Below are 16,270 nucleotides of genomic sequence, written 5' to 3'. Positions count from 1 at the left end.
GCTCATCTGTCATGCACTACGTAATGGAGGACTAATGGAAATCAGTGGTCAGAGCCTGCACCAAAAACCATTTGCTCTTAAAATGTATTGTTTGATTGTGATCAAATTTCTCTGTGTGGACATGTATTACTCACATTGTGGGGACTTGCCTTCCTTATGGGGACATAAGTCCCCATAATGTAAATCATTAAATTTTGGGATGAAGACATGGGTTGAGGTTAGGATGTAATGTCTGCAAAAGTGATGGAATCACAAGTTTTTTCCCCTTAAAAGTGTTTAGTCATGTTTAGTCCTGTGGAGTTATCAGTCTCTCTCTCTCTCTCTCTCTCTCTCTCTCTCTCTCTCTCTCTCTGTCTCTCTCTCTCTCTCTCTGTTATATGAACTGAGCAATGAGTGCATTTTCCTGCCACTTGTGGTCTGTCCATGCCACCGTTAATAGGCTCCACTCTGTGTGTGTTTTGAGTCTTGTAAACTTCATTGAAATATCTTCTTAGACACACATTTTACATCTACATAACAGTCAGCTCTATAGAGGCTGTCAGAGAGATCAAGAGAGGAGACTTCTCTCTGAGAGTATGGAGAAAAGAGTACTCAAGCATAATTACTAAACACAATTATTACATTTGTAGCGAACAATGGAAATTTAGGAAATGTGTTTGCTGACAATGAGTCACCACCCTTCTAGTTCCTGGGCACTTTAGCACTCTTACATCACACACAGAAATGAACCATAGCAACTTCTGTAGCTTTATTTAACACGTTCGCATTACACAAAAACCATGACAACTTACCTCAATTCTGAAATGACCCTTTAAAAACTGTTGTTTTTTTTTTGTTTTGTTTTGTTTTTCGGTGGTGTTGCTGAATGTCTGTTGGACAATAGCCGTGGTCACTCAAAAAGCTGACTCACCCCTCGCCTCATAGCAAGCAGCTGACAAATGAAAAACTATTCATAACATTGATTCAAGTGCTATAGCAGTGATGATTTGTCAATGTATGTATAAAAAAATAGTTGAGTAAATACATAGTTATTAACAAATAAGTGATATGTGATAAGAAGTAGTTCAGAATTAACATTAATTAGCCTACAGGAAATGGCAAAAGTACTGCCAGGCAAACAGGAGAAAAGATAAGTGAAATAAAAATGAAATATTAAGGAAAGCAGAGTAGAATTAAGAGGGAAAAATACTATATCCATATATGAAAGACAGTAACAGGATCTGTAAGAGTACTTGGGCAAATGGAGAAAAAGCACTGTCCAGATCCACTGTCCAATAGTCCCTTCAACTAATTAAGCAAGAGTCCCACTCAACCAGAAAATTACACTTTTGTAAAGGACATACAGATGGAGCTTATGCCAATTTAACTTATTTTTACGTAATTTATAAACCTTGATTTCATTGTTGGCATGTTGAAGATTATCTGTGGAAATGTAAAAACAACGTTAGACTTCTTTTTTGTTAAAGTGCAGCACTTAACCTGAAATAAATTGACAATTCTCTGGAAAGCTAAATTTCCGCCCCTAAATGAACGCCACGCGGCTACTTCCTGTTGTCCATACCTTGTAAAACTTGCCGTGCTCTCTCTCTCTCTCTCTCTCTCTCTCTCTCTCTCTCTCTCTCTCTCTCTCTCTCTCTCGCTCTCTCTCTCTCTCTCTCTCTCTCTCTCTCTCTCTCTGATTGCGCGTTTGGCTGAACCCTGTGGATGGCGTCTAGATGTGAGGAGACGGTCCGCCCTTCCTGTGATAGGAAACTCGCATTGACGCAAAGAAACCAGAGCAGACGAAACCCAGAGTTAATTAACCGCTTTAATACCACTGTTTTACTGAATACCTGCGTCTTTTCACACTAAGTCAACCGCGTTTAGTGACTGTCGGGCGGACGGAAAGCACAGCGAACGAGAGCGACAGCAGAGAGGGAATAAGCAGTGTGTAACCTGGGTTTTGGTAAGCTTTCAGTCAATTCACAGTGCTTTCATGTCCTCTGACGTTCATATTCATTTGCTCCATTATCTAACCTCATAAATACTAAGCTAAACAGCAGCAAACCGTCCAATGGGACGTTGAGAGCAGTAGCGTTAATATAGGCAGCTGTCTGGAGTAAAATTAAGAGTAGTTACAAGTCAAAACAGCTAATCTGACGTTTGGTTTTCATGTTTTTCCATCGCCAGAGAACATATAGTTAAGTGACTGTTATTGTCTTTTGACATTACTGAGAGCATTCAGCAGTGTGTAGGTGGCTCTCAATGGACTCTTGTTGTATTTCTCACATTATTTTACTAGCACAGTTCAGTTAAGTCATGAAGTTTTGCAGATTTTCTAAATAATGGAGAAATTGGCAAATGTTTTTTTTCTCTCTTTTCCAGTGAAGATGCTCTGCTGGTTCATATGCAAAGCTCTGAAGCCACATCCCTCCCTCACACACTTTTTTTTTTCTCAGAAATAACCCGTTTTCATTTTGAGGCTATAATTAGCTCATTGTGTCAAAGTGTGACCTGCCTCTCTCTTTCTCTCTCTCTCAACTTTCCATTTCTGTGTTGAGTAAACCCTCTCTTCCTTTCTGGCGTCCAGGCATGGCTGATCTGCTGAGGCTGCTGCTCCGGGTGGCTGAGAAAGCGGCTAATGTGGCTCGGGTCTGCAGGCAGGAGGCGCCCCTCTTTCAGCTCCTTGTACAGGAGAAGACCGGAGATGACAAGAACAAGAAGTTCGTCCAGGACTTCAAGACGCTCGCCGACGTGGTGATCCAGGAGATGATCCGGCATGACGTTGGTGCTCAGGTAGGAGAAGCCAAGGCTGTGTGAATGAAGTGCAGCCTGAGTGTGTGTGTTGGATCGTAATCATGGCCTGTCTCTTCTTCTGCTCAGTTCCCCGAGATGGCTGGCTTCATTCATGGAGAGGAGTCCAACAAGTTTGAAAACGGGCTTGGTAATTATGAGATGTTCTTGACACCCTACATGCTGATGTTCTCCTGGTAACTTTGGCTGTAACTGTAAGGTCATTATCAGGATTATAAGACAGAAGTCAAACATCTCAGTCTTGAAGGTGTACTGGATTAATAACGAGCCAAAGTGGCCTCTTGCCCTGGGGTCCCAGAAGTCCCACGGGGGCCCCCAGAGGTCCGGAATCACTGCACGTCAGACAGATTTTGCTATTGCATTGGTTGCAGATTTGCTTTAGAGCTGACTCCATGAAAGTACTGTATCACCAAAGACACGTCCTACATCATTAGCTGCTCCTGTGACAGGGCCATATCTGGAAAAATGGCATTCACATCAGGGCTTCAACACGACGAAGTCTTGGAACCCATCGGCTGTCATCTGACCATATGGCCTCTTTTGGGGCTTCCAGTGAGACCGTGGATAACAGACAAGACTTGCTCTGTTGTGCACTGGTCGCTGTATACCGTCAGATATGAATGCAGATAGATTTTTTAAAAAAGCAAATAAAAAGCTAAATCATGGTCAGACGATGGCCGATGTATTCAGAGATTTAATTTTGGCCAATGCATTCTGCTTCTTTTGCTCTCCACATGGGACGTTTACCTGCATGCAACCAAAGCCCACTCAGACATGACCGATCAATACTACTCAGACTACAAATGGAAACCAGAACGCCTCGATACCAAAATTTTTCGCATTCACTTGCAGATATCTGTTTATAGAGGTTACTTAAAGCCCGACTTCTTCACATGTTTCACAGTCCGAAACCCAACGATGTTCAGCTTACTGTCACATTTGTGTGATAAATGACTTAAACAGTTAATCAATCAAATCGTTGCAGATTAATCTTCTGTTGATCGGCTCTTCTTCTCAGCTGTTCACTGAGAGCAGTGCTCTCTATTTTCGCAACGCCCTATTCACGCTCACACAGTAAAACATGTTCTCACCTGCCCATTACGACCACGTTCTGATTCATCAGCCGCTGAGCATGTCCACTGGAGCAGCTGGGGGTTAAGTGTCTTTCTCAAAGGGACTCAATAATGTTAATATAGAAGCTTTTATCTGTTAAAATGTGACGACATAAGATTAAGAAGTGCTGCATATCTTGTGGCAAAATACATAAAGGCAGATTTCTTGTGTGTGAAAAGCTGCTTGGCAATAAAGCTGTTTCTCATTCTTCTTCTGGTATAATAATAATCACTGCCCCTTCATAAGGGTAGAGTAAATACCGGGAGGACTGAAAATACACTTGACCTACTGATGTGCACAACCTCACAGTGACTGATCATCATCTAAACCAATCAGAGACATAGTCAGTCATAATCAGCGTGTCACTGTCTAAATGTTTAAGCGCCACTCTGTGTAAACATTTGCAGTCATTGTTGTAAAGTAATCCTCGCTGGCTCTGCGTCACCAGGAGAGAGTGTGACTGTCACAGTGTGCCGTACAGAGGAGGAGACGGCGACGCTGCTGGCCTCCGTGCTGGATGGTGACCACACGGCGGCGTCTCTGCTGGCTCGAGCCATCCACCAAGACCCAGAGACCATCGACACCCACACAGATGGTCTGACGGTGCCCCTCAGCCCCTCTGAGCTCGGCATCTGGATCGACCCCATAGGTGAGAGGCTCGCTGGTCTCTGTCCGCCGCAGTGATCTGGAAACTCCTTCCAGCACATGGTGGAAAGCGGAGCCTCGGTGAAAACTGTTTGTCTCTTGTTTTTCATCAAGATGCCACCAGCCAGTACATCGAGGGCCGAGAGGAGGTGCTGGAGGAGGGCCACCTGTTCCCGTCAGGTCTGCACTGTGCTTTGGTTCTCATCGGCGTTTATCTCCGGAGCACAGGCGAGCCCGTCATGGGCGTCATCAACCAGCCGTTCAACCATAAAGATCCAGCAGGAGGAGGGTGAGTTAAAAACGGAAAGCACAGAAAACACTTCCTCAAACAGCCGCTGCTGCCCCGTAAAACAGTTTGAAATCTTCTATAAATGGAATTTATATGACATTTGTTCATTTATCAGACGTTATACGACCTCCTTAATCATATTTAATATTCGTATTCATTTCCCACAGAGGATTTCTTTAATGACAAATATTTTCAACACACTTAGTATTTTCAGACACTGAAAACATATTAAAACAACCCAGAATCAAACAATTGTCCAGTTACCTGTTGCAAAGAGTGGTAATCATGCATGTCACATTACACCATGTGTGTGTTTCCCTTGTGGCTCGAGCGCTTATTCAGACATGACAATTTTCATCTCATTTGCATAAAGAGCTGCATGTCTGAAAGGGCTTCACATACATCTGTGTCTTTTGTGTGTATCTATACCGTATGTGCCTCTCACTGTGTCCGCCTTTATCTCTGCATCTTTTTCTCTTCGCCTCAACACAGCCAGGATTCACATGGTGAGCGCAGGGTTTTGCAGTTTGAGGCTGACCAGATCCTCTACTTGTCAGATCAATCACAAAACTGTGGGGAGTGTTTAGATGAGGAGGCGACTTACTGCCTTAACCTTGTGGACAACTATGTAACCAAGATGTAAAACTGATTGCACGGCCAGTTTTAAAGCTTAAAGCAGCTGTAATCAATGTTTTTGTACAAATAATCAAGCTAATGAGAATATTAGAATAGTCAGATATTTCCTTCACATGGTGGTACGGTCCAAAAACAGAGGTAAAAGGCAATGATTGCTGGATTTCTGCTGCCCTCAAGTGTAAAAAAAAATCAGTTATTGCAGGATGATTTTGGTGGATAGCTGACAGACATATCTTTAAGTTAGCGACACAGGAGGCGTCACAGGAGAGTTAATGCCGATGTCTGAGTGAAGAACTGAACTGTCATTCTGGGCTCTTTCTCTTCCACTTAAGTAAAATATTCTCAGCCCACCAGTAATTATTTGCTTTCACAGCTGGAGGGGGAAGCATTTCTGGGGGGTGTCCTGCAGCGGCGTCAGCGCCTGCTCAGAGTCCCGGCCTAAAGATGGACCTGGAGGCGAGCTGTCTGCGGTGCTGAGCTCCAGTGAGAAGCAGGTGGTGAAGGAAGCCCTGACCTCGCTGTGCGGCCCTGACAGGCTGATGTACGCCTCTGGAGCCGGCTACAAGATCCTGTGTGTCATTCAGGGCTTGGCTGATGTTTACATCCTCTCAGAGGGAAGCACCTTTAAGTGGGACTCCTGCGCTCCTCACGCCCTGCTCCGAGCCCTCGGAGGGGGCGTGGTGGACCTGGCTAAGTGTCTACAGTCCAGCTCTGGAGGACATGACCACCACACAGAACTGACCTACCATCAGCCTAACGCTGAGTGTAAGGGAGCAGACCGCTGGGCTAACCGTGGCGGCCTGGTGGCTTATCGGGACTGTTCTCAGCTCAGCAGCGTCATGGGAGCTCTGAAAGGCAAGCTGTAGTAGACAGAGCAGGAAGAGAAAGAAATCAGCACAAGCTGAAGCAATCTTTGTCGCATATATGATCGTATTCATGTTTTCTGTATTAGTAGAGAGGGAAGGATGTGGGTCCAGGATGAAGTATTTTAATTATGAATAATACTGACTTATTTTAACCAGATATATTTGATATGTTTTTGCAAGTGTATATATTATAAGATGAACAACTGGTCTGGGCCAAATAATATTTTCGAATAGTGTATGGTCTTGGTATGGAGGTGCATGATCGGGGTAAAATCATGGAGCTAAATAAGAATTGAATTGGGCTGCAACCCACCATTATTTTATTACTTTGTTGATTAACCTATTGATGAATTGATTAGTTGTTTGGTCTATAAAATGTCAGAAAATGGTGAAAAATGCAGATCAGTGTTTCTCAGAGCCCAAGATGATGTCTTCTGATGTCCACAACACAAAGATATTCAGTTTACTCTCACAGAGGAGTAAAGAAACTACAAAGCTTCCATGTTTAAGAAGCTGGAATCAGATAATTTTGACTTTTTTGTCACAGGGGTCGATGCTATAGACAGAAGAAAGTTAAGACAATCACAAGAATGTTTCTCAGTCGGTTTTACTGTCGATGTCTATGAGTGAGAGCTGTCAAGCAGTTCAGACTTTGATGATCATTTATTAAACATTGCAAAGCTTTGTGACAGTTTGTCTACATGTTGCATAAAGAAAAGGAAAAGAAAGTCGGGTGCTCACTGCTGGACAGCTGAGGAACGATTCACTGCCAAAGAAAAGCTAATGTGGCATCACAAGACTGCTTCTGACAGACCTGAAGGACTTTTCTTTCAGTCTCAATTGCAGTCATGAAAAGCGATATTACAAATTTTCCACCCTATCTAACCTGAAAGACTATAATAAGTCAAGTGAGTGGATGAGACTCAAATGAGGCAGCGTGCAGGAATCTGCACCTCTCTGAAACGGCTCCTTTTAAGGAGCACAGGGATTGACATGCCCTGCCCTCTTTCCATGGCTGTAGCACCGTTAGTTAAGAAGGTCAGAGAATGGAGAAGCCATATGAGGTAAAACAGTGACAGAGAGACCTTTTCAGTTTGGGTTTACGGTAAAATGAAATATTAAGCCAACGTGAAGGATGGGACCTCTGCAGGCTAAAGGGCTCCTCTGAAGGACTGAAACAGATTCTTATCCAGATGTTTGTAACCTTGCTTCCCTTGTCACTGTATATATTGAAAATGACTTTGATATGCATTAACTGACAAATCATTTGTTTGTATAATGGGCATAAAACAGAACAACAATGTGCATATAGGAAATTGTCTTTATTTTGAAAACCAGAGAAAGCAGGGGGAAGAAACCCAACAGTGATATTTTAAAACTGTTTGCCAGCCAGGGAACTCGCATCATAATTCCCTACAAAAAACCCTGATGATTGTCAGATATTTTTTGCAATACTTCTGCATATTCTGTTAAGAATTTGAAAAGAAACAAAAGAAATGTGTTGGCTCTTTCTTTGACCTCTTGAACTGGACTTCGAACTGCTACCTTTAACATACAGCACTGTACATTCTCAAGTCAAGGTGGACGTGTGGAAAACAACGCACTCTGCTTCACGTGGTTGACAGCTGTGGCTCCAGCTTCCCAGACAGGGACTGAATGAGATGTTTGATGGTAGATCATGAATATGTGGAAATGAACTAGGCCTTAACGAGAGCGCAGGATGAAAAGTTTGGTAGACTTCTCAATGATGATCACACAGTACCAATCTGAATTTAAGCCTGATTGAAAAAACTAATTTAAACCCTCAGTTGTGTCTTAGCTGCAGTCTTCCTTTATGCCATCACATGATTTCTTTTAACCAGAATAAGACAAATCCAGGACTAGTTTGACACTTTCAGTTGGTTTCATTTAGAGAGAACTGCATTTTAGTTAACAACTCAATCCATGTCTGAGAAACTGGTCAAATAAGTGCAAGAGAAAAACAATTTGACACATGAAAAGAAACATGACAAACTTAATTGCCTGCCTCAATGCGCTCAAACAATATCTGGAGCGAAGGTTCGCCCCTTCTCAGGCTACCAAACAAACCCACATAATGCACTATAATGCCATAAAACAGTTCTGTGGTTGTGCGATTCAAATGCTGTTTTATCACTCATTTTGCATTCAGATTCTCCCGAAGCAAAATCAAACAAAAAAAACGTTAACTTGAAAATGAGCTGTTAGCTTAGCGAGCTACACCTCCTACGCAGCTGCAGCTGGAGGAGTCTGGTGAGGCTAAATCACTGATGACTGTTCAAAATCCCTGTGATGGTATAACTGGGCTGGGTGTGCAAATTAACACAAAAACAAACAAAAAAAAAAAAAAACACATCCAACATGGTGCTTCTCATCAACTGTCAATATAAAAAATAACCTTTATCAAATGCCTTATCTCACACATCATCCTCTTCACTACACTCAGTCTTCATATTGTCAGCTGTAAACAATATCAGTTCTGTTTCAAGAAACCAAAACCCAAAATACATCCACGTCCGTCTCCACGACCCTTCATGCTGTTACATAAAGTAACACTGGAGAGATTTAAAAGTCAATCAGTTGTTTGGATTCAGATTTTCTGCGAACGTGTGACTTTGACATTTTGAAAGCTGAACCACGTCCAGGTGGAAGAAAACGCTTCTTTATAGGACATGACTGAGTCAGATTATTAATTCCTCTAATTATAAACTGTCAGGAGCCTCAGAGATGACAGAATGTAATGAGCAGAATGGCTCCAGACAAATCTGTGAGACGTTTTACTGTCTCGTCCTGATCTGTCATCAAAGATCACTGATGTAGAGAACATGCCCTGAGGCTTCAAAGCTGGCAAAAAAAATGGCACTTAAGACGACGTAGCAGCCTGAACAACTGCGCAAATCAGCTGTATGAAGTTAACAGATATATATGTTGTAAATGTGAAGTTTTTTTAAATATCATGTCAAGGCTTACTGTCGAGACAGCAGTGATCACACTAAACAAAACAACGCTGATGGAAAGAAGAACTCATCTGACGGCATTGTGAAGGCTAATATCAAATTAACTTGTGTTCGTTCTGTGGTGTTACTACGTAAATCAGTTAAACTGTGACCAATGTTTTCATTTAGGTTACACAGGGAGTCGACAGGGGGCAGCGTAGATGACATGAACAGCGATGAATCCCTGCTGAGGGAAAACGTCAACGTTTCAAAATGTCAAGGTGTCACTTTTGAAGTTTCGAGACCTCCTCAAAGTGACCCGGCTGCGGCTCAGCGTGACAGAAACACCACTGACCTCATTCCTGCTGTCAGATCTGAACCTGTGCTGCAATTATAATGTCAATCTGAAACAATTAACAGAAGGCCAATTTTCGCATGTTTGAATCAGTGTAACTCAAAACAACAAATCTTTTTTTTTTTTTTTAAATCACATTCACTCTTTCAGGTCCAGATTTTACATGTTGACGACGCTGCAGGTTCACCATCTCCTCTCTGGCTCAGTGGCTCCTGAAGAGAGGGGTTAATACATTTTTGGTGGGTGGTCTTAGGACGCAGGGTGTGAGTCTCTGGTAATCGGCACATAAATATCAGCATGCACTTTAGCATAACTTTAGCATGGAAGGCCAAATCTTCTGAGAGGATTTGTTTAATTTAGAGGTTCTGTAATATCTAACTATTAAAAGTTAACTTCTAGAGAGCACAAATGTGTCATTTCAGAAATCGAGAAAGATTCATGTCATATTTAATTGTGCATCATGTCAGTTTAAGAGGCAGTTTGCCTGTTTGTAGTCATACTAACGACTCCGAAAAACAGCACAAATGCTAGTTGCCTCAGTGGATCCCAAATGCTGCAGGTTGACTGATTGTGACTGAGGTATGTATGCTGAAATATTCTCTGTGGGCAAACTGCCAGAGATTCACACCATACCTACTGAGTTGTCTGCTCAGGCCAGCTCACAAAACAATGAAGTCAGTGCATGTAAGTTTTCAAAATGTTCTGCTGTTCTCAGATGTGTTGTGTTAAGCTGGTTCCGAGTCGTTCCTAAAACATGGTGGGCGGTGGTGAGGATCTAGACCTACATGTCACGAGTAACACTGACGCAGTGAAGCTGCTCAGTCATCTTCTTCATGTTGATTTCAGTGATCATAGCTCACTGTAACCCTCTCTTCAAGGGTCACTCTGTCTGCAACTAATGCCTCAAACTAACCTTAGACAAAACTTGACCAACTAAAGTGAGAGAACTGAAGTGTTAAACACAGGTGAACAAATCATGCATTGCGAGATTTGGCAGGAAATTATGAAAGGAAAATGTCTCATTACAGTATCCCAATAAGGACTTCAATGCCAAGGCTACAGTTGTCTCAAAGACCAACAAAAAGCAAGATGAAATGAGAGGTAAAGCACCGTCACTGCCGTGTCTTCAAATCTCCTTCAATACTTGTATTCAGTCAACAGGCTCCTCTTCATGATGCAGTCTCTCTCCTCTGGCTGATCTGACCGCAGCCTTACTCACATGAATCTCCTCCAGTTCAGATCTTGGCATGCCAACGGGCAGGCGAGAGACAAACATGGCCATTATTTATTGTGTCCCTGTGTTGCTATGTTGATACACTGAGAACTCTACAGACTTCACCTCTGGAAGGGTTTGCGGACCTTCTTCCTCCTTCTGGGGGGTTTGCCACTTTCAGCCCATGTCTCGCTGGACTCTGGCCGGTGCCCCCCCGGCATGTAGAAACCTGTCTGGCCTGGGGGAGGGGAGAACGGGGGCACTCCAGCACCAGGAGGCTGGTGATGGGGCGGACCTGAGGGGAAGAAGCCCCCATTGGCAGCCATGTCGTTCGGAGGTCCTCCCTTGAAGATGCGGTTGAAGAAGTCCTGCAAATCTGCAGGGTTGGTGGGACCTGCGGCGTGCTCCGAGGGCGTCCTGTGAGTGAGAGTTGGAAACGTCAGAGGTCTTTTGTGCTGGAGCCTCAAGTGAAATGAGGCTTTTATCGACGGTCATGTGGCAGCAGCATATGAGCACAGGAAATTCAGGCCAATTGTAAAGGCATTAAGGGCGAGATGATAATCTATTTGAACATAAAGCATATCTTGATTCAAAATACACACAGTATAGGCTTATTTTCTGTTAACATCATTATCACAGCAATACACCACAGACATAAGGATGCTGGGAAATGTACCAATCAGAGTGAAAAATAACCAAAACACAGACAAAAGATGGAAAAAACTATTGAAATTAAGTTACTATGTTTACACATCTACATACTTTGCTAGCACTGAATTTTACAAAAGTTAAAAGTGTGTCCTGATTTTGTTTCAGTAATTGAGATATCAACTTTTTCAATGCTTCATAAACCTAAATTTTGAGAGCAACATAAAAGACCACTGTTGTTTACTTCATATTTTCAAACAAGAAAACTAAAGCAGATGCTCCAGACGAGTAATATCCCCCCAAACAGTGTTTCTATCAGTTTATGGATAAAGCTGAGGCCTAAATGAGGAAGAGGAGGACAAAATAGTAGATGCTTGAATAACAGACCATACCTGTGTCGTGTGGAGTTGCTGTTGTTCTTTGAACCAAAAGAAATGTGATAGGGCACCCGGTGTGTGTCAGGAGAAATGCCTATTCTTTGGCAACCTGCCCACTCTGAAATGTGACATCACAACAGGTCACATGAGCCATGAGAGAAAAAAGTGCATCTAGGAAATACTCTGAAACTGTGCTCTAAACCTTTTCTTTGACCTGCAAACACAGGCAGTTATGCACTGATAATATCTGAGCTCATGCAAACTAGAGTTAGTGATGAGGGCAGCAGGTAATGTGAAGAGAAAGCAGACGTTCACCTGTAATATCGTAGACCTTGCCATCCATACAGGCAAAGTATGTGATTCGTAGGCCCAACATGCTGGACTCGGCCCAAAGGTCCCCCTCCTCAGCACTATGGCAACGGTTGCATTCAGCACAGAAGCGGGCCTCGGCAGGTTCACGATCCATCTCGAACCTCCTGCACACACACAGGTCATGCAGTAAACACAATGTGGTAAAAGTCTCCTATAGGAGACACCATTCAGATGTGTGTAATGCATTATGTTTTAACTTCAGTCTGAGGAAATGTTTGACACTGGCTCAGTTGACCAGGCTGGGTGTGCAGTGACGTACTTGTGTTTGCCTTCACACTTGGTGCACATCATGGTGTTCATGGCTTCCTTCAGGTCATCCTGCAGTTTAGTGAGAAATTCATTCATGGACTTTGAGAGCTCAGTTGCTGCCATACGCTTCCTGCATGGAAACAAAACAGACTGGTTGGTGATACATGAACATAACAGGTCGAAGGAATCAAACACACTCAAACTCACTGCACTAATTCAGGGCCGTTAACCAGAACAAGCTCAGAAGAAAACAATAGACTTAGAATAGATCCAATCCATCTGTATTTACTATCTAATTTTTCATATCATGTAGGAACTTGAATATTGTGCAAATAATAATGTTGCCGCTATATATATATTTTTTTGAAGATACCTGATCCATTTTTACTTTCATTTTGCTTTATAATCCTCGTGTCCTGCGATTACCTCTTTTTCTGTGTACTCACAACTCATACTCTCGTCGTGTCTCTGGGTTACTGACAATATCCCAGGCAGCTCGCAGTACTTTGAACGCCTCTCCAGCTCGTGGGTGTTTATTCTTGTCTGGGTGGACCTGAAAGAGAGAGGACAAAGGAAAAGGTTGCAAAAGGAAAGGAGAATATTTTGGCCTCGGATGCAGTTTATTAGTCATTAATTAAGATATCCAATAGCTGGAACTTCACACACACCTGGACAGCCAGCTGTCTGTAGGCCTTTTTCAGCTCAGCCTCGGTGGCGTGTACCTCCACGCCGAGTACTGTAAAGGGGTCGAGCTCGTCCTCCGGTACGTCAGCCATGGCCAGCAGCCTCTCCAGCTCCTGGCCTGGCTGGCCTCTCCCTGCTCTGCCAGGTGACTCGGGGCTGGGGGGTGGGACATGGCCATCTCTCCTGAACCTGCTTCGGACTCTCTCCAGAAGTGACACCAACCTCTTCCAAAGCCTTGAGTCCTGAAAAGCTGTCCAGTATCGTTTTCCCCTCTCTCCACCAAGGCGGACCAACACACCCTTTGCCCACTGGGAACCGAGAATAACCAAAGCACAGAAAAGTCTAAGACAAGATAAGGCAGCTGTCTTCACCCACTTCACTGACCAAACAATTTTGTCCACCAGATCCATTCCAGTGCATTTCGTCCATTTCAGAATACGACTAGCATCTGCCTTCATTCCTGCTGTGTCTGTGATCTTCACAAGGAGCTGCTGCCCAAAGTTGTAAAGTTTCACCCCTCCGACCTCCACGCCGACTCCACAATTGTGAGTTAATGTGACGATAATCTCGATCATCATGTGGACGCAGGAAATGCACCAGAAGCTCAGAGACTCCGACAGCATCTCCTTGAAAGCCAAGAAGAGCTGGTTGCCTGTCCGCCTGCGACCTCGGTTCTGCTGATGGTGGTGGTGGTTACGTCTGCGGGTCTGCTTGTGACGGCCACCACTTGACATAACGTTGCCTTTCTGAACAGAGGAAAAAGCACTTTGACTGCTCTGCTCTGAAACCGATCCACTGCTTCTCAGTTTGCATCTCCTTCCAGTTCCCTCACTCCTCCAACCAGACTCCCCATTCATGTGCTGCTCCTTCGCAGCTTCATCCTCTTCTTGATTTATCACATGCAAGTTCTCGTGCTCTGCAGTGCCGTCATGCTCAAACCCATCGGAAGCCTCCTCAGCATCCTCTTTGGCCTCTGTAGATCCACAATACTCTGCTTCACCAATTTCAGAGTCTTGTGGAGTGGCTGGATTTGGGGGGTCCTGAGATTTGAGATTTGAGGCTTTGTCCTCCTGCTCCCAGTCGTCATCAGTCCGCCGGGTCTCCCACTGGCTAGAATTGGTAACTGATGTGGACTCACCATCAGGGCTCTCCTCATCAGTGTCTGTAACGCTATCCATCTCCTTCTCAGCTGCTTCTCTCTCCATGTTCCTTACAGCTGTTTGACTGAAGCACTGTGAAACTGAAGGCTCATGGAAGATGATATCCTAGATCCATAATCTGTGGCAACGTTTTCCCCAGACTCTCATAAAAAAGTGAGACTGGGGGGCTCCTGATGGTCAGCCTCAGGTCCACCATATCAGCAGCCACGTCGAGGTGTCGCACAGCTTTTTACACACCTCACATCATCCATCAGGTCGCTGTCTGAAAGGCAACACATTGTGAATAAGCAAAACATGTTTTAATCAGCAGTCATTTATATTAGTGCAAAGATTTACGCCTTCAAAACCTAAAAGAAAAAAGACCTTGATGGAAAAATAAGAGCAGAAGGGGAGGCCACTCCAATTGTATACATTTGTCAACCATTAAATATTCTACCAAATCGTTGATACCATAGCAGCTATTCTTAAAATATCTCTTGGTGTACTAGATCATTGTATGTTATTTTTTATTCATTTCAGTCACTGGATTAGCCACAGACACTCACATCTGGCTAGTTCATCTTGACAGTTTCTGAACTGAATTTTCCAGAAAAAGGTTCTGTATTACAATGCATGTGAATTGAGAAATATCAAATTACACATACTACAGTAAAATTTAATTAATCAAGCAAAACTCTTTGGATTTGTTGCTTTTCTCTGCTTCATATAACTGTAAAGCAAATATTTTGGTTTGGACCTGTAGAAAACTGTAACAGGCATTTGTCATTTCTGAATAGAACAAATATCTGACCACAACAAGAAGTTAGTTGCCGCCCTGTGATGAACACATTTCTAATAAACTGACACAATCAAAAGTTTTTACCTTCCACTTGCTTCCACCAGTGCTAAGAGATCATTTTGAGTTTAAAAACTTAAATGGCCATGACTGTCTGACAACACTGTTTTGAAGCAGCTGTCCTGAATAAAAGAAAAAAGTAAACACGAATGAGCAAAGTCATTCAATGATTGACTCACATGTAATGTAGCAACATGACCTTATCTGTCCAGCCGTCGTAAAAGTGATCAGAAATTAAGTAAGACGATCAAACTTACGTTAAAGCGAACCTATGTAATGGTACAACACAGATTAACGTTACGTTCAGTTATATTGATTAGTTGTTTACTAATTCACTTAGCCAAAGAGAGACAAAACCATTTGCATGAACAATCGTTTGACCTTTCACAACCGACAAAAAGCGAAGGGAAAAAAACAGCCATTGCAAAATGCTCAATCCAGCTTGAACAGGCAGACAGAGTAACCTGATATTATTTTAATTCTGACAATAACACCTTATGTTTTAAAGGCGGCTAATGTTAGTCGACAGCCAGGTTGTTAGCATGAGAAAGCAGCCAGCCAACAGCAGGACAGACAGGCGATACAGGGGCTAAAATTAGCTCGCTTCTGGCTGGCTAACCTGACAATATTTCAATTAAATATGGTCTCAAACGCAGATTAAAACACAGCACAGCCGCTAGCTGTAAACGCCTCCAGCTAGCAAACAACAAAACGAGCAGCTAGGTGTTAGCTAGTAACAGCAGCGAGCAGGACTAGCTAATATTAACGCTTGTTCCCCCTTCCTGTGGGGTTTCACGACGAGTAAGCTCAGGCATGTTTTGGACACCGGACGAGTCCAGTGAGGAGGCAAATTATTTTGCATTTTGCATTCAAACAAACTAGATGTCATATATACCTCTCAGATAATTGTGTAACGTTGTTTGTTAACAGACAGCCAAGTGTCCGAGTTGTTTTTTTTACAGCTACTTCTTCTTCTCTTGCTCCTTTTCCTACTTTCTTCCAATTTCTTCTTCCTCCTCCTCCCCCTTCTCCTTCTTCGTTGTTTGCTGACTGTTAACAAGCGACTGAGAAAAGCACTGCT

General features: G+C 43.2%; 2 protein-coding genes across 3 annotated transcripts; one reads left to right on the top strand and one right to left on the bottom strand.

The window, feature by feature from the left end:
• The first annotated feature begins 1,713 nt into the window (after positions 1 to 1,713).
• On the top strand, positions 1,714 to 7,822 carry inpp1 (inositol polyphosphate-1-phosphatase). The gene is made up of 6 exons (XM_070958496.1): positions 1,714 to 1,945; positions 2,570 to 2,775; positions 2,863 to 2,923; positions 4,355 to 4,555; positions 4,666 to 4,840; positions 5,850 to 7,822. The coding sequence occupies exons 2-6, from the start codon at positions 2,572 to 2,574 to the stop codon at positions 6,340 to 6,342; spliced, it is 1,134 nt and encodes a 377-aa protein (XP_070814597.1). The 5' UTR covers positions 1,714 to 1,945; positions 2,570 to 2,571; the 3' UTR covers positions 6,343 to 7,822.
• dnajc14 (DnaJ (Hsp40) homolog, subfamily C, member 14) lies at positions 7,646 to 16,218 on the bottom strand. 2 transcript variants are annotated; one of them, XM_070958494.1, is made up of 8 exons: positions 16,085 to 16,168; positions 15,217 to 15,311; positions 13,179 to 14,616; positions 12,957 to 13,063; positions 12,521 to 12,640; positions 12,205 to 12,365; positions 11,905 to 12,007; positions 7,646 to 11,281 (listed from the first exon to the last, which is right to left on the bottom strand). In XM_070958494.1, the coding sequence occupies exons 3-8, from the start codon at positions 14,397 to 14,399 to the stop codon at positions 10,987 to 10,989; spliced, it is 2,007 nt and encodes a 668-aa protein (XP_070814595.1). In that variant the 5' UTR covers positions 14,400 to 14,616; positions 15,217 to 15,311; positions 16,085 to 16,168; the 3' UTR covers positions 7,646 to 10,986. The 2 variants fall into 2 exon arrangements, with proteins under 2 accessions (XP_070814595.1, XP_070814594.1); XM_070958493.1 differs by lacking the exon at positions 15,217 to 15,311 and having other exon boundaries at positions 16,085 to 16,218.
• Between the last annotated feature and the right edge of the window lie 52 nt (positions 16,219 to 16,270).

This window comes from Chaetodon trifascialis, chromosome 3 (genome assembly GCF_039877785.1).
Source record: "Chaetodon trifascialis isolate fChaTrf1 chromosome 3, fChaTrf1.hap1, whole genome shotgun sequence".
Lineage (NCBI taxonomy): Eukaryota > Metazoa > Chordata > Actinopteri > Chaetodontiformes > Chaetodontidae > Chaetodon > Chaetodon trifascialis.
Note: the sequence above shows the minus strand (reverse complement) of the source record. Positions and strands in the feature narration are given on the sequence as shown.

Excerpts from the sequence above, each read along its gene's own strand:
- dnajc14 (XM_070958493.1), bottom strand. The coding sequence starts at position 14,399 with ATGGAGAGAGAAGCAGCTGAGAAGGAGATGGATAGCGTTACAGACACT. Across the intron at positions 13,064-13,178 it reads ACAGACAGCTGGCTGTCCAG|GTCCACCCAGACAAGAATAA; the intron begins GTGTGTGTGAAG and ends TCTCTCTTTCAG. Across the intron at positions 12,008-12,204 it reads CAAGGTCTACGATATTACAG|AGTGGGCAGGTTGCCAAAGA; the intron begins GTGAACGTCTGC and ends GTCACATTTCAG.
- inpp1 (XM_070958496.1), top strand. The coding sequence starts at position 2,572 with ATGGCTGATCTGCTGAGGCTGCTGCTCCGGGTGGCTGAGAAAGCGGCT. Across the intron at positions 2,776-2,862 it reads GGCATGACGTTGGTGCTCAG|TTCCCCGAGATGGCTGGCTT; the intron begins GTAGGAGAAGCC and ends TCTTCTGCTCAG. Across the intron at positions 4,841-5,849 it reads AAAGATCCAGCAGGAGGAGG|CTGGAGGGGGAAGCATTTCT; the intron begins GTGAGTTAAAAA and ends TTGCTTTCACAG.